At 45.2% G+C, this 14,434-nt stretch overlaps 1 protein-coding gene across 3 annotated transcripts in view; it reads left to right on the top strand.

The window, feature by feature from the left end:
* RHPN1 (rhophilin Rho GTPase binding protein 1) overlaps positions 1-13,265 on the top strand; it is a 53,685-nt gene extending 40,420 nt beyond the window's left edge. For 2 of the 3 annotated variants that reach the window (XM_070748373.1, XM_070748374.1), the window contains exons 12-15: positions 95-171; positions 2,882-3,028; positions 10,912-11,070; positions 12,852-13,265. In XM_070748373.1, the coding sequence (XP_070604474.1) occupies positions 95-171; positions 2,882-3,028; positions 10,912-11,070; positions 12,852-13,052 (584 nt within the window). In that variant the 3' untranslated portion in view covers positions 13,053-13,265. The remainder of the gene's footprint in view (positions 1-94; positions 172-2,881; positions 3,029-10,911; positions 11,071-12,851) is intronic. The other variant, XM_070748375.1, reaches the window with a different exon arrangement.
* Positions 13,266-14,434: the final 1,169 nt, after the last annotated feature.

Here is a 14,434-nt window from a genome sequence, read left to right on the forward strand (position 1 = left end):
TAAAAATCTTGGATCCATCTTCAGTATGAACTAAAGTATGGAAGAAGCCAAGTTCCAAAGTTGTAACCTTTTCCTTCCTGTTGTGTTGTTCTAGCCAAAACCCATCAGAGACCTGAAATCAAATCTCCCAACTTCTCCAAGGTGAAGGTCATAGACATCTTTCATAGACTGGTAAGTATGATACCTACTGTGAGAGAATTGTGTTGGTGTGGACAACAAAGACCTCGCCCTCATAGAACCACAGACCTGTGTGTTATGATTTCCAGTGTACACTCCGCTACACCGCTACGTTTGCCTATTTGCCGATGACTCTAAAGTGTGCAATAGGGTTGATATTCCTGGAGGCGTCTGTAATATGGTAAATGATTTAGCTTTACTAGATAAATGGTAAAAGCAATGGAAACTGCAGTTTAATATTTCCAAATGTAAAATAATGCACTTGGGGAAAAGGAATCCTCAATCTGAGTATTGTATTGGCAGTTCTGTGTTAGCAAATACTTCAAAAGAAAAGGATTTAGGGGTGGTGATTTCTGACAGTCTCAAAATGGGTGAACAGTGCAGTCAGGCGGTAGGGAAAGCAAGTAGGATGCTTGGCTGCATAGCTAGAGGTATAACAAGCAGGAAGAGGGAGATTATGATCCCGCTATATAGAATGCTGGTGAGACCACATTTGGAATACTGTGTTCAGTTCTGGAGACCTCACCTACAAAAAGATATAGACAAAATTGAACGGGTCCAAAGACGGGCTACAAGAATGGTGGAAGGCCTTAAGCATAAAATGTATCAGGAAAGACTTAATGAACTCAATCTGTATAGTCTGGAGGACAGAAGGAAAAGGGGGGACATGATCAAAACATTTAAATATATTAAAGGGTTAAATAAGGTCCAGGAGGAAAGTGTTTTTAATAGGAAAGTATCCACAAGAACAAGGGGACACAATCTGAAGTTAGTTGGGGGAACGATCAAGAGCAACATGAGAAAATATTATTTTACTGAAAGAGTAGTAGATCCTTGGAACAAACTTCCAGCAGACGTGGTAGATAAATCCACAGTAACTGAATTTAAACATGCCTGGGATAAACATATATCCATCCTAAGATAAAATACAGAAAATAGTATAAGGGCAGACTCGATGGGCCATGAGGCCTTTTTCTGCCGTCAGACTTCTATGTTTCTATGTTTCTACATGGTTCTCCCACTTTCATAATGCAAGAATTCACATTCACCCAAGAAAATTGATGGACACAAGAGTAAAATCGTAATTTTCTCATAGACTTAGTTGCTATCAAGTGTTGCATTAACCAATGTTCACCATCTCCACTTGTCTCCAGGAATAGTTAATACATAGAAACATAGAAACATAGAAGATTGACGGCAGAAAAAGACTTCATGGTCCATCACTATTTCTTGCATTTTATCTTAGGGTGGATCTATGTTTATCCCAGGCATTTTAAATTCAGTTCCTGTGGATTTACCAACCACGTCTGCTGGGAGTTTGTTCAAAGCATCCACGACTCTTTCAATGAAATAATATTTTCTCACGTTGCTTCTGATCTTTCCCCCAACTAACCTCAGATTGTACTCCCTTCTTCTTGTGTTCACCTTCCTATTAAAAACACTTCCCTCCTGAACCTTATTTAACCCTTGAACCTATTTAAATGTTTCGATCATGTCCCCCCTTTCCCTTCTGTCCTCCAGACTATACAGATTGAGTTCATTAAGTCTTTCCTGATATGTTTTATGCTTAAGACCTTCCACCATTTTTGTAGCCCGTCTTTGGACCCGTTCAATTTGATCCACATGTTTTTGTAGGTGAGGTCTCCAGAACTAAACACAGTTTTCCAAATGTGGTCTCACCAGCACTCTATACAGCGGGATAATAGCTGTTCCAAGGACAGTGGTCATAGAAACCTAGAAGATTGATGGCAGAAAAAGACCTCATGGTCCATCTAGTCTGCCATTATACTATTTCCTGTATTTTATCTTAGGGTGGATCTATGTTTATCCCAGGCATGTTTCAATTCAGTTCCTGTGGATTTACCAACCACGCCTGCTGGAAATCATCCCTTTGATTCTGTCCATCCAGCTCTCAACTTTTCCAAGAGTAATCTGTAGCTCTTCCAAAGGTTTTTCAGCGAGGCTGGACATTCAGCCCATGCATTTTTATGTGTGGTTTGTTTGGGTTGTAGGAGTGTTTTTAAATCTTTTCTTGGGTTAAAGATCATATGCAGCGTGAGAAAATATTATTTTACTGAAAGAGTCGTAGATGCTTGGAACAAACTTCCAGCAGACGTGGTTGGTAAATCCACAGTAACTGAATTTAAACATGCCTGGGATAAACGTAGATCCATTCTAAGATAAAATACAGAAATAGTATAAGGGCAGACTAGATGGACCAGGAGGTCTTTTTCTGCCGTCAGTCTTCTATGTTTCTAAATCAAGGGTTTTAACTGTTTTCCTGTTTTAATCATTGGATTTGTATTTTGTTTTCTTGTTGTGAGCCGCTCCGAGTCTTCGGAGAGGGGCGGCATACAAATCAAATCAAATCAATCAATCAATCAATCAATTAATTAATCTTTCCATTCTGCCAGTAGAATAATTTTGCCTAGGCCCGTGGCTACGAACGTATGGCACGTGTGCCAAAAGTGTTGTGACTGGTCCACCACCAGCTCACCTGATCACAATTTCGAGACTGGGAGATGGACACTTCAGTCTGAGAGTGAGGAGGAGTTAGAGACTGAGGAACAACCAAAGACTGTAGCAAAACTCTCACTCTGCCCAATAGATTATGGGCCAAGTAGCTCTGCCCAACCCAACTTCAGCGTGGTGGCTCCTGAAACCAGCTCCATGGTTTTTTTTCCTTCCTCCCTCCCCTCCCCAGGGACCCCTCTCCGTTTTCTCTGCCAAGAATAAGTGGCATGCCACACGGACGGTGCGCTTGGTCCGCGGAGCGAACGGCTTTGGATTCACCCTGCGAGGCGATTCTCCGGTCCTGGTTGCTGGGGTCATCGCTGGTGGATGTGCAGCGGTGAGTTACCCCTCCTTTTAACAGCCAAGCTGGGATCCAGGGTTGCTTTGGAAATCTTAAGAGGAGTTCCCAGTGTGTTTTATTTATTACTTATTATTAGAGTTGGAAGGGACCTTGCAGGTCATCTAGTCCAACCCGTTGCTGGAGCAGGAGACGCTACATCACGCTAGTCCAATAGCAGTCCAGTCTTTTCTTGAAGGTCATTAGAAACATAGAAGACTGACGGCAGAAAAAGACCTCCTGGTCCATCTAGTCTGCCCTTATACTATTTCCTGTATTTTATCTTAGGATGGATATATGTTTGTCCCAGGCATGTTTAAATTCAGTTACTGTGGATTTACCAACCATGTCTGCTGGAAGTTTATTTCAAGCATCTACTACTCTTTCAGTAAAATAATATTTTCTCCTGTTGCTTCTGATCTTTCCGCCAACTAAACACAGATTGTGTCCCCTTGTTCTTGTGTTCACTTTCCTATTGAAAACACTTCCCTCCTGAACCTTATTTAACCCTTTAGAAACATAGAAACATAGAAGACTGATGGCAGAAAAAGACCCCATGGTCCATCTTGTCTGCCCTTATACTATTTCCTGTATTTCATCTTACAGTGGATATATGTTTATCCCAGGCATGTTTCAATTCAGTTACTGTGGATTTACCAACCACGTCTTCAGATTGTGTCATTAGTGTTGGAGCGCTCACAGATTTGCAGGGGAATCTTTACTTTTCTCTAACACATAGCTGGAACTGAAGATTGTGCGCCAAAATCCTAAATACATCTATTTCCTTCCTTCATTGTCTCCCATCACTGATTCCCTCTATGGCCAATCAAGTTCAAGCAGGATCTGTCTGGAACCCGCGCCGCATTTTGGAAATTAAAAAATGTCCAGAGATACTTTACTAGAAGAGCCCTCCATTCTTCTACTTGCAACACAATACTCTATGCAACTAGACTTACAATCCTAGGTTTAGAAAGTTTAGAACTACGTCGCCTTAAACACGACCTAAGAATAGCCCATAAAATCATCCGCTACAACGTCCTTCTTGTCAACGACTACTTCAGCTTCAACCACAACATCACACGAGCACACAATAGATACAAACTTAAAGTAAACTGCTCTAAACTCGACTGCAGGAAATACAACTTTAGTAACCGAGTAGTTGATGCATGAAACTCACTACCAGACTCTGTAGTATCGTCACCTAACCCCCAAAACTTGACCCTTAGACTATCCACTGTTGACCTCTCCCGATTCCTTAGAGGTCAGCAAGGGGCGTGCATAAGTGCACCAGCGTGCCTTCCGTCCCCTGTCCTAATGTTTCTCTCTTACTAGTATCATGTATATGAATATTATTATATCTTTGTATACCACCAATACATACTTGACAAAATAAACGAACAATATTTTGAGAACCATGACTTTAAGTTGATATGTACCTGCCTTCTTCCCTGAGTGGGGTGACCTTGAAACAGCATCTCAGGGAGATATAGCAGTTACTTTTGTGTTGTGGTTAGCTCTGGTCCAGCTCCTGCCCCAAGGAATGTGGAGGTGTAGTGGGGGAGACATCCACATGCCGCAGGCCTATTTTGCTCCCTGTAGAATCTGCCCACGAAGTCTCCTCTGACCAAGGAAGCGTGAGTGACAGGGAAGAGGGGAGTTTGGCAGACAGCCCAGGAGGAGATCAATCATCTGTATCATCCCTGGATTCTGAACAAGAATTAATGACACATCCACACATGCATCGGAGACAACAACTGAAGGATTATTACAAGAGAAATTGAGGCCACCTGTGGTTGGGTGGGGCTGCTGTAATTAGTGCTACAGATAAAAATGCAGCCTGGTGTTTTAGCCTCATGGCAGTTTATCTGATTCATTGTTTCGTCAAGATCGTGGTTTTTGTGCTGTTCAAGATTGTGTGTGGACTCTCTGGACTTTAGAATTGGACTCAATTTCCCAGTTATTGGGTGAGCAATTGGACTGCATTTAACCTGTGCCTTGTGTGTACCAGAAAATCCCTTTGATATTTAAAAAGGGAGCCGTTTCTGTTTTTCTGTTTATAAAAACTTTTGGGTTTTCCTTTTATCGTGTGGTGTGTGTCTTCCTGGACTAATCACCCTGTAATTACGGGCAGTTGAGACATGCCGGCAGAACACTAAGTGAGGAAGAATTTGCGACCACAACTGCATACAATCGGTATGAATGATATCGGTAGTGAATCATGTATCAATCTAAAAAAGCATGGCAGACACGACAGCCCTACCAGGTAGAAATTCAGCTACTTACTTATGACCATTTGTTTAGCAACCACTGGAAGTTACGACATCACTGAATAAAAGGGATTTGCAACCTGGTCCTTGCAATTTGTAACTCTCGCAGGAGCTGCTGATCCAGTTCTACAGAGGAATCATTGAGTATGTCATCTGCACCTCTATCACTGTCTGGTTTGGTTCTGCAACCCAACAAGACCGACACAGAATCAGAACTGCAGAAGAAACAATTGCTGCCAACCTGCCTTCCATTGAGGACCTGTATACTACACGAGTCAAAAAGAGGGCGGGGAAAATATGTACTGACCCCTCGTATCCTGGACATAAACTTTTTCAACTCCAACCCTCAAAATGTCGCTACAGAGCCCTGCACACCAAGACAACTAGACACAAGAACAAGTTTTTCCCAAACGCCATCACTCTGCTAAACAAATAATTCCCTCAACACTTATTAAGTCTGCACTACTGTTACTACTAGTTTTTTCTCATCATTCCTATCACCCATCTCCTCCCACTTATGCATAGGACTGTAACCTGTTGCTTATGTCTTAAGTTTTTTATTAATATTGATTGTTCCCTCATTGCTTATTTGACCCCTATGACTGTCATTAAGTGTTATCTTGTGAGCTGCAACTGCAGGGTTAGTCTTGGGTCAGGGTGAGAATGTGCTGTGGGAGAAGTTGCATAGAAGCCGAAGAACCCCCAACAAAGTTGATCAAACGGTCAGTTGGTTCTCGGCCAGTTAGCTTGGGTTTCAACTACTAAAGAGCCATCTCTTCATCTCCAAAACTGGTCGTCCGGCGTTCCTCTGAGAACTCCAGGGCCTGGGAGAACAGATTGATGGAACCCGAGTCCTTGGACACAAAGAGAAGGACTTTCATCGCCCAAGTCACAAAGAATGTGGTGACCTCGGCCACTGTGTGGAACTTCAATGGAGGAGCATGCAAAATTAATGGCCCAGGAGGATAGTTTGTCAGGAGCCATGAGCCATGAGAGGTAAACCGATCGGCCTGACCCAGCGGCCGTGCTTTATGTCCAGAAGACCAGCTGCCAGATGGCAAACAACAGGAAAAAGTTTTGTTTTGATGGAGCTATTTCGGTGGTGTGTTTCCCAACCTCCCACCTCATTTTCCATGCCCCCCCCCTCTTGCCTTTCTCTTTCCTCTTCCACCTCCCCAAGGTTTTTTATTATTATTATTACAGGTTAACAGAGTTGGAAGGGACCTGGTAGATCATCTAGTCTAGTCCAAATTCCCTACCCAAGCAGGAAACCTACACCGTTTCTGACAGGTGGCAGTCCAATCTCTTCTTCAAAGCCTCCAGGGATGACGTTCCCACAACCTCCAAAGGCAACTTCTGTTCCTTTGGTTGATAGTCCCCAATTCAATGCAATTCAATTCAATTTATTAGATTAGATTAGATTTATTGGATTTATATGCCACCCCTCTCCGCAAACTCCGGTCGGCTCCTCTCCGTAGACTCAGGGTGGCTCACAACAATAATAACAAAATATATAACAAATATAATAATTAAAACTCATTAAAAACCCCTTATTAAAAAGAAAAACATACATACAAACATACCATACATAAACTGTATAGGCCCGGGGGAGATGTCTCTATTATTATTATTATTATTATTATTATTATTATTATTATTATTATTAATTTGTATGCCGCCCCTCTCCGAAGACTCAGGGTGGCTCACAACAATAGTAAAAGACCATAATAGTAAAACAAATCTAATATTAAAAGAAATAGACAGACAGACAGACAGATAGATAAAACCTCAATAGTTAAAAAACCATACAACACATACCATACCAGTTCCTCCATCCCTGGCGGCAGAGTTGGGTTTTAAGAAGTTAGATTAGATTAGATTAGATTAGATTTATTGGATTTATATGCCGCCCCTCTCCGAAAACTCGGGGCGGCTCACAACAAGATAAAAACAATACATAATAACAAATCCAATACTGTATTATTACAGTTTCCGAAAGACAAGGAGGGTGGGGGCAGTTCGAATTTCAGGGGGGAGCTGGTTCCAGAGGTCGGGGCCTCCACAGAGAAGGCTCTTCCCCTGGGTCCCATCAGACAACATTGTTTAGTCAACGGGACCCGGAGAAGGCCGACTCTGTGGGACCTAACCGGTCGCTGGGATTCGTGCAGCAGAAGGCGGTCCCTGAGATAATCTGGTCCGGTGTCATTCCTCTTTCCTCTTCCACCTCCCCAAGGTTTTTATTATTATTATTATTATTATTATTATTATTACAGGTTAACAGAGTTGGAAGGGACCTGGTAGATCATCTAGTCTAGTCCACACCCCCTACCCAAGCAGGAAACCTACACCGTTTCTGACAGGTGGCAGTCCAATCTCTTCTTCAAAGCCTCCAGGGTTGACGTTCCCACAACTTCCGAAGACAACTTCTGTTCATAAGAACCTAAGAAGAGCCCAGCTGAATCAGGCCAAAGCCCATCGAGTCCAGCATTCTGTGGCCCACCAATTGTCCATGGGGATCTTGAGCAGAAAGAGAAGGCAAGACCCTCCCTGTCCCTTGACCCCCAACAAATGGGACCCAAGGGAACGCTGCCTGCTTCAACCAACATAGAGGCGGCACATGGACATCCGTTTCAATCACCACCTATGATACACTTGACATCCATGAATCTGTCTCATCCTGCCCTGAAGCTATCATAGAAACATGGAAGACTGACGGCAGAAAAAGACCTCATGGTCCATCTAGTCTGCCCTTATACTATTTTCTGTATTTTATCTTAGGATTGATATATGTTTATCTCAGGCATGTTTCAATTCAGTCACTGTGGATTGACCAACCACGTCTGCTGGAAGTTTGTTCCAAGGATCTACTACTATTTCAGTAAAATAATATTTTCTCATGTTGCTTCTGATCTTTCCCCCAACTAACTTCAGATTGTGCCCCCTTGTTCTTGTGTTCACTTTCCTATTAAAAACACTTCCCTTCTGGACCTATCAAGGCTGACAGCTGTCACAACCTCTTCTGGAAGGGAATTCCATCAACCAAGGACCCTCTGGGGGAAGTCCTCACTGGTTCCTTTGGTTGATAGTCCTCACTGTCAGAAGGTTTGTCCTCATTTCCAGGTTGAATCTCTCCTTAATCAGTTTCCACCCGTAGTTTCCTGTCTGGCCTTCGGGCTGCCTTGAAGAATAGCTTGATCCTTTTCTCTCTGTGACAGCCCTTCTGTTCTGTCTGGGTCCCTCCAGAAGCCAACACCAACCAAAAAGAGAAGCCAGACACACTGGTAAAAAGCAAAGGCAGTTTATATAATGCAAAGCAAACACAGGTAACAAAAACTGTTCTTACAGACAGGTACACACTGGAACTTCACAGAGGTTTCACAAAGGCCATGAAATAAAACAGGATTCTTGCTGTCAAAAACAACGCTGGAGATAACAAACCCACGCCTCCCCCAAGTCTTCCAGACTTCTAGGCCACAAGCCAAGATCAGAGACGCCGAGAAGCAAAGCAGGGTCACAGAACTTCCAGTTGATAACGCTCCACAAGGCTGCAAGGGCGGGCCTGCCTTTTAAACCCTGCTGAGGAGAACCACACCCAAACCCAGCTGTTGCCAATTCAGTGATGCAAATACCTTTCTAATTGGTCCCGTCTCTGAGCTGCACGTCGCTGTCTCATGTCAATTATAGCCTGTGCTTCTTCATCCAATGAGTCCAGGCTACTAGCTGGGGAGAGCCCCCCCCCCGGGGCTCTCAGGCTGCTCTCCCTCCTCCTCTTCCTGACTTTCCTCTCCCCCGTCTGCCTGGTCCTCCCCCTCCTGTTCACTGTCCTCCTCCTCTGGGCATGGATCCAGCAGAGACGCAGCCGGTCCCTGAGGAGCCTCAGGCTGAATCACAACACCTTCAAATATTGGAAGATTGCTATCCCGAATCCCCTAGTCCTTCTCTTCCCTAGGCTAGCCATACCCAGTACCTGCAAGCATTCTTCATGTGCATATATGTATACAGTGTTCCCTCGATTTTCGCGGGTTTGAACTTCGCAAAAAGTCTATACCACGGTTTTTCAAAAATATTAATTAAAAAATACTTCATGGGTTTTTTCCCTATACCACGTTTTTTCCCGCCCGATGACGTCATACGTCATCACCAAACTTTCGTCCGCCTTTAATAAATATTTTTTTAATAAACTTTAATAAATAAACATGGTGAGTAATAATCTGAATGGTTGCTAGGGGAATGGAAAATTGCAGTTTAGGGGTTTAAAGTGTTAAGGGAAGGCTTGTGATACTGTTCATAGCCAAAAATAGTGTATTTACTTCCGCATCTCTACTTCGCGGAAATTCGACTTTTGCGGGCGGTCTCAGAACGCATCCCCGCAAAAATCGAGGGAACACTGTAGTGTGGTAAGGCCACACTTGGAATACTGCATTCACTTTTTACAACGATGTAAAAAGGATGTTGAGACTCTAGAAAGAGTGCAGAGAAGAGCAACAAAGATGATGAGGGGACTGGAGGCTAAAACATATGAAGAACAGTTGCAGGAACTGGGCATGGCTAGTTGAATGAAAAGAAGGACCTGGGGAGACATGATAGCAGCCTTCCAATATCTCTCAGGGGTTGCCACAAAGAAGAGAGAGTCAAGCTATTCTCCAAAGCAACCGAGGGTAGAACGAGAAGCAACGGGTGGAAACTAACAATGTGCAGCAGCAGCCAAAAAAGCCAACACAATCCTAAGCTGCATCAACAGGGGGATACACTCCAAGACCAGGGAAGTCTTAATACCACTCTACTACGCCCTGGTCCGGCCACACCTGGAGTACTGTATTCAGTTCTGGTCACCACACTTCAAAAGAGACATTGAAACTCTGGAGAAGGTGCAAAAAAGAGCAACCAAGATGATTAAGGGATTGGAAACCAAGACTTACGAAGAGAGACTGGGGGAACTGGGCATGGATAACCTGGAGAAAAGGAGGGCCAGAGCGGACATGATAGCAGTCTACAAGTATACGAGGGGATGTCACAGAGAGGAGGGGGTCATTTTATTCTCCAGGGCACGGGAGGGCCGGACGAGGAACAACGGCTGGAAGCTGACCAAGGAGAGATTCAACATGGAGATAAGGAGGAACTTCCTGACGGTCAGAGCGATCAACCTATGGAACAACGTACCAGCGGATGTTGTGAACTCCAACACTCTGGACATTTTTAAGAGAATATTGAACTGCCACTTGACTGGTGTACTATAGGGTTCCTTCTTGGGCAGAGGGTTGAACTTGATGGCCTTCATGGTCCCTTTCAACTCTAACAATAAATAAATAAATAAACCCAGGAGAGAAGCAACTTGGAACTAAGGAGAAATTTCCTGACGGGGAGAACAATTAAAGTTGCCTCCATAAGTTGTGAATGCTCCAACACTAGAAGTTTTTAAGATGTTGGGTATGTGTCTGAAGTAGTGTAGGGTTTTCTGCCTAGGCAGGGGGTTGGACTAGAAGACCTCCAAGGTCCCTTCTAACTCTGTTCTTGTTATTTCTAATAGGCTTTAACCTCCCTCCCCTCTCCTTCCCAGCCTCTCTCCTCTCATTTAAACCAACTCTAGCAAATTATATCCATTTTTCACCTCGACAGGAAGCTGGTCTGAAGGAAGGAGACTACATTGTCTCCATCAATGACCAAGATTGCCGGTGGTCCAAACACGCAGATGTGGTGCAGCTGTTGAAGGTGGCCGGAGAGGAAGGGGTGACGGTGGGCGTTATCACTCTGCTGCCCCCGGAAGGACAGAGCGCGGTAAGGCCAGGAGAATGGGGGGGCGGGGGGGGAATGATGGAGTAGGGTGGAACCCAACTTTTCTGGGACCCTAGGGGTCTCCAAGACAGGGTTTGAAAGTGCCCGAGTGGCGCAGAGGTTAGAGTGCAGCACTGCAGGCTCCTTCAGCAAACTGCCAGCTGCAGTTCAGCAGTTCAAATCTCACCACCGGCTCCAGGTTGACTCAGGCTTCCGTCCTTCCCAGGTGGGTCAAATGAGGACCCAGATTGTTGGGGACAAGAGGCTGATTCTGTCAACCTCTTAGAGAAGGCTGGGAAAGCGCTATGAAGCAGTCTATAGGTCTAAATGCTATTGCTATCATTTGCAGTCTTTTACATCTAGTTATATCAGACTTGTGACCATTTTTCATACTTAACAACCGTTGCACCATCCTCATTTTGTGCCACCTCTTGGAAAGCAAACTCCATGGAGAAGCCAATTTTGTTTAACAACCCGGGTGGCTAATTTAACTGCTGCGGTGATTCACTAAGTGACGGTGGCCAGGAAGGTTGTAGAATGGGGAAAAACTCACTTAACAACTGTCTCACTTAGCCACATCAATTTGGGGCTCCATTGTGGACCTAACATTGAATGATGGGTGTGGGCACTCGCACATACACAATAGCATGCACACACATTCTTTTGGCATCTGAGGGAAAGAAGGTTCATCATCACTATACAGTGGTACCTCTACTTTAAAACTTAATTCTTTCCATGGCCAGGTTCTTAAGTAGAAAAGTTTGTAAGAAGAAGCAAGTTTTCCCATAGGAATCAATGTAAAAACAAATCATGTGTGCGATTGGAGAAACCACAGGGAGGGTGGATGCCCTGTTTCCTCCCAGGAGATTCCTAGAGAGGCCCCACGGAGGCTTCTCCCTGCCTTTTCCAGCTCTGTTTCCTCCCAGGAGATTCCTAGATAGGCCCCACGGAGGCTTCTCCCTGCCTTTTCCGGCTCTGTTTCCTCCCAGGAGATTCCTAGATAGGCCCCACATAGGCTTCTCCCCACCCTTTCCAGCTCTGTTTCCTCCCAGGAGATTCCAATGAGGCCCCACGGAGGCTTCTCCCTGCCTTTTCCAGCTCTGTTTCCTCCCAGGAGATTCCAATGAGGCCCCATGGAGGCTTCTCCCCACCTTTTCCAGCTCTGTTTCCTCCCAGGAGATTCCTAGAGAGGCCCCACAGAGGCTTCTCCCCGCCTTTTCTGGCCCTGTTTCCTCCCAGGAGATTCCTAGGAAGGCCCCATGGAGGCTTCTTGCCACCTTCTCTGGACCTGTTTCCTCCCAGGAGATTCATAGAGAGGCCCCACAGAGGCTTCTCCCCGCCTTTTCCGGCCCTGTTTCCTCCCAGGAGATTCCTAGAGAGGCCCCACAGAGGTTTCTCCCTGCCTTTTCTGGTCCTGTTTCCTCCCAGGAGATTCTTAGAGAGGCCCCACAGAGGCTTCTCCCCACCCTTTCCAGCTCTGTTTCCTCCCAGGAGATTCCTAGAGAGACCCCACGGAGGCTTCTCCCTGCCTTTTCCGGGTACAGTTTCAGAGTTTCGCTTTTGTAAGTAGAAAATGGTTCTTGAGAAGAGGCAAAAAAATCTTGGAACACCCGGTTCTTATCTAGAAAGGTTCGTAAGTAGAGGCGTTTGTAGGTAGAGGTACCACTGTACTCAGTATTGCAATTTCCCCCTTGTACAATCGGAAATGTAAGATTCTCTTTATTTCGTCATGCCTTCAAGGTTGACACTATCCTTGAACATCTGGCCTTCCCTTTTTTCTCCAGAAAGTGGACAAGAAGCCGACAGCCGCGACCTCCGGAGCGGGATCTGTGCTGAAAAGCAACAAAGAGAACAGCCGCAAGACCCCCCTACCAAGCAAGGCCTCCGGGGGTCTCCTCGCCTGGGGACGGAAGACCAAGCGCAGCAAAAGCTGCGGATCCGCCACCCTCCCTTTCACTGTGGGCGATAACACACTGACCCACTGATGCTGCCCAGATCCATCATCCCTGGACTGGAGAAGAGGAGAAACGAGCGTCCATTACAGGAGACGTTTTGGGGACCTCTTCAAATGAGACTCATTTTTGGGAAGGTGGACCAGAGTTGTTATTGCCTTGCTTTGGGGGGGGGGGGTTGGGGGGGTAGGAATGTGCCTTAGGAGAAAAATTAATTCTGCACCACTAAACATCCTGATGACTTAAGATGAAGCTTTGTCGTTATGGGTTGTCTGCCTCTATAAAACCAGAGATTGGGGAGCCAGTTGTGGCCAACTGGCTTAGTTGATAGATCTTTTTCTGGAGGCATTGGGCTGGGCATTATTGGAGATTAGGAATGATCTGGGGTGGCTTCAGAAGAACATAAGAAGAGCCATGCTGAATCGAGCCAAAGCCCATCGAGTCCACCATTCTGTGTCCCACAGTGGCCCACCAATTGTCCATGGGGATCTTCAGCAGAAAGAGAAGGCAAGACCCTCCCTTTTCCTTGACCCCCAACAAATGGGACCCAAGGGAATCCTACCTGCCTCAACCAACATAGAGGCGGCACATGGACATCCGTTTCAATAACCACGTATGATACACTTGGCCTCCCTGAATCTGTCTAATCCTGCCTTGAATCTCTCCAGGCTGACAGCTGTCACGACCTCTTCTGGAAGGGAATTCCATCAACTAACGACCCTCTGGGGGAAGAAATATTTGCCTTGATTTGTCCTCAGTTTCCTACCTATGAGCTTTAGGGAGGGTCCCCTTGTCCTAGCATTGTGTAATAGAGAAAATAATTTTTCTCCATCCACCTTTTCTATCGCATGCATGATTTTATACACGTCGATCAAGTCACCCCTTAAATGCCGTCTTTCAAGGCTGAAGAGACCAAGGCGTTGCAACCTGGTTTCATAAGGGAGGTGCTCCATTTCCTTGATCATTCTTGTTGCCCCTTTTTTGCACCTTTTCCAGTTCCATTCTATCCTCCTTGAGGTGCAGGGACCAGAACTGTACACAGGACTCCAACTGTACGCATTACTCGCCCGAACCTGTAGCGGCTCGCTGGTCAGTGCCAATTCGTGGGCACAGCCATCTTTTTTTAAAAAAAAATAGGGAATTTTTCCTTTTCTTTCCCTCTATGGATGGCTTGGAAAAGGGCCCTCCTGCCTACCCCCTGTTCTGTCCGGATGGGTCAACGAGCAGAAAGAAAGGCCACACATGCTTCAAACATGGATCATGGCAAAAGTATTATTGTTTAACAAATTCAGGCCATCAACTAGTTAACTCAGAAGCATCTCATGCTGTCAGCTGTTCTGTCGGGCTCTCTGGTAGAATCCTCCCAAAAATGCACAGGTACAAATTTCAGACACACACACGTTTGAAAATTCAAA

This window comes from Erythrolamprus reginae, chromosome 3 (genome assembly GCF_031021105.1).
Source record: "Erythrolamprus reginae isolate rEryReg1 chromosome 3, rEryReg1.hap1, whole genome shotgun sequence".
NCBI classification, from domain to species: domain Eukaryota; kingdom Metazoa; phylum Chordata; class Lepidosauria; order Squamata; family Dipsadidae; genus Erythrolamprus; species Erythrolamprus reginae.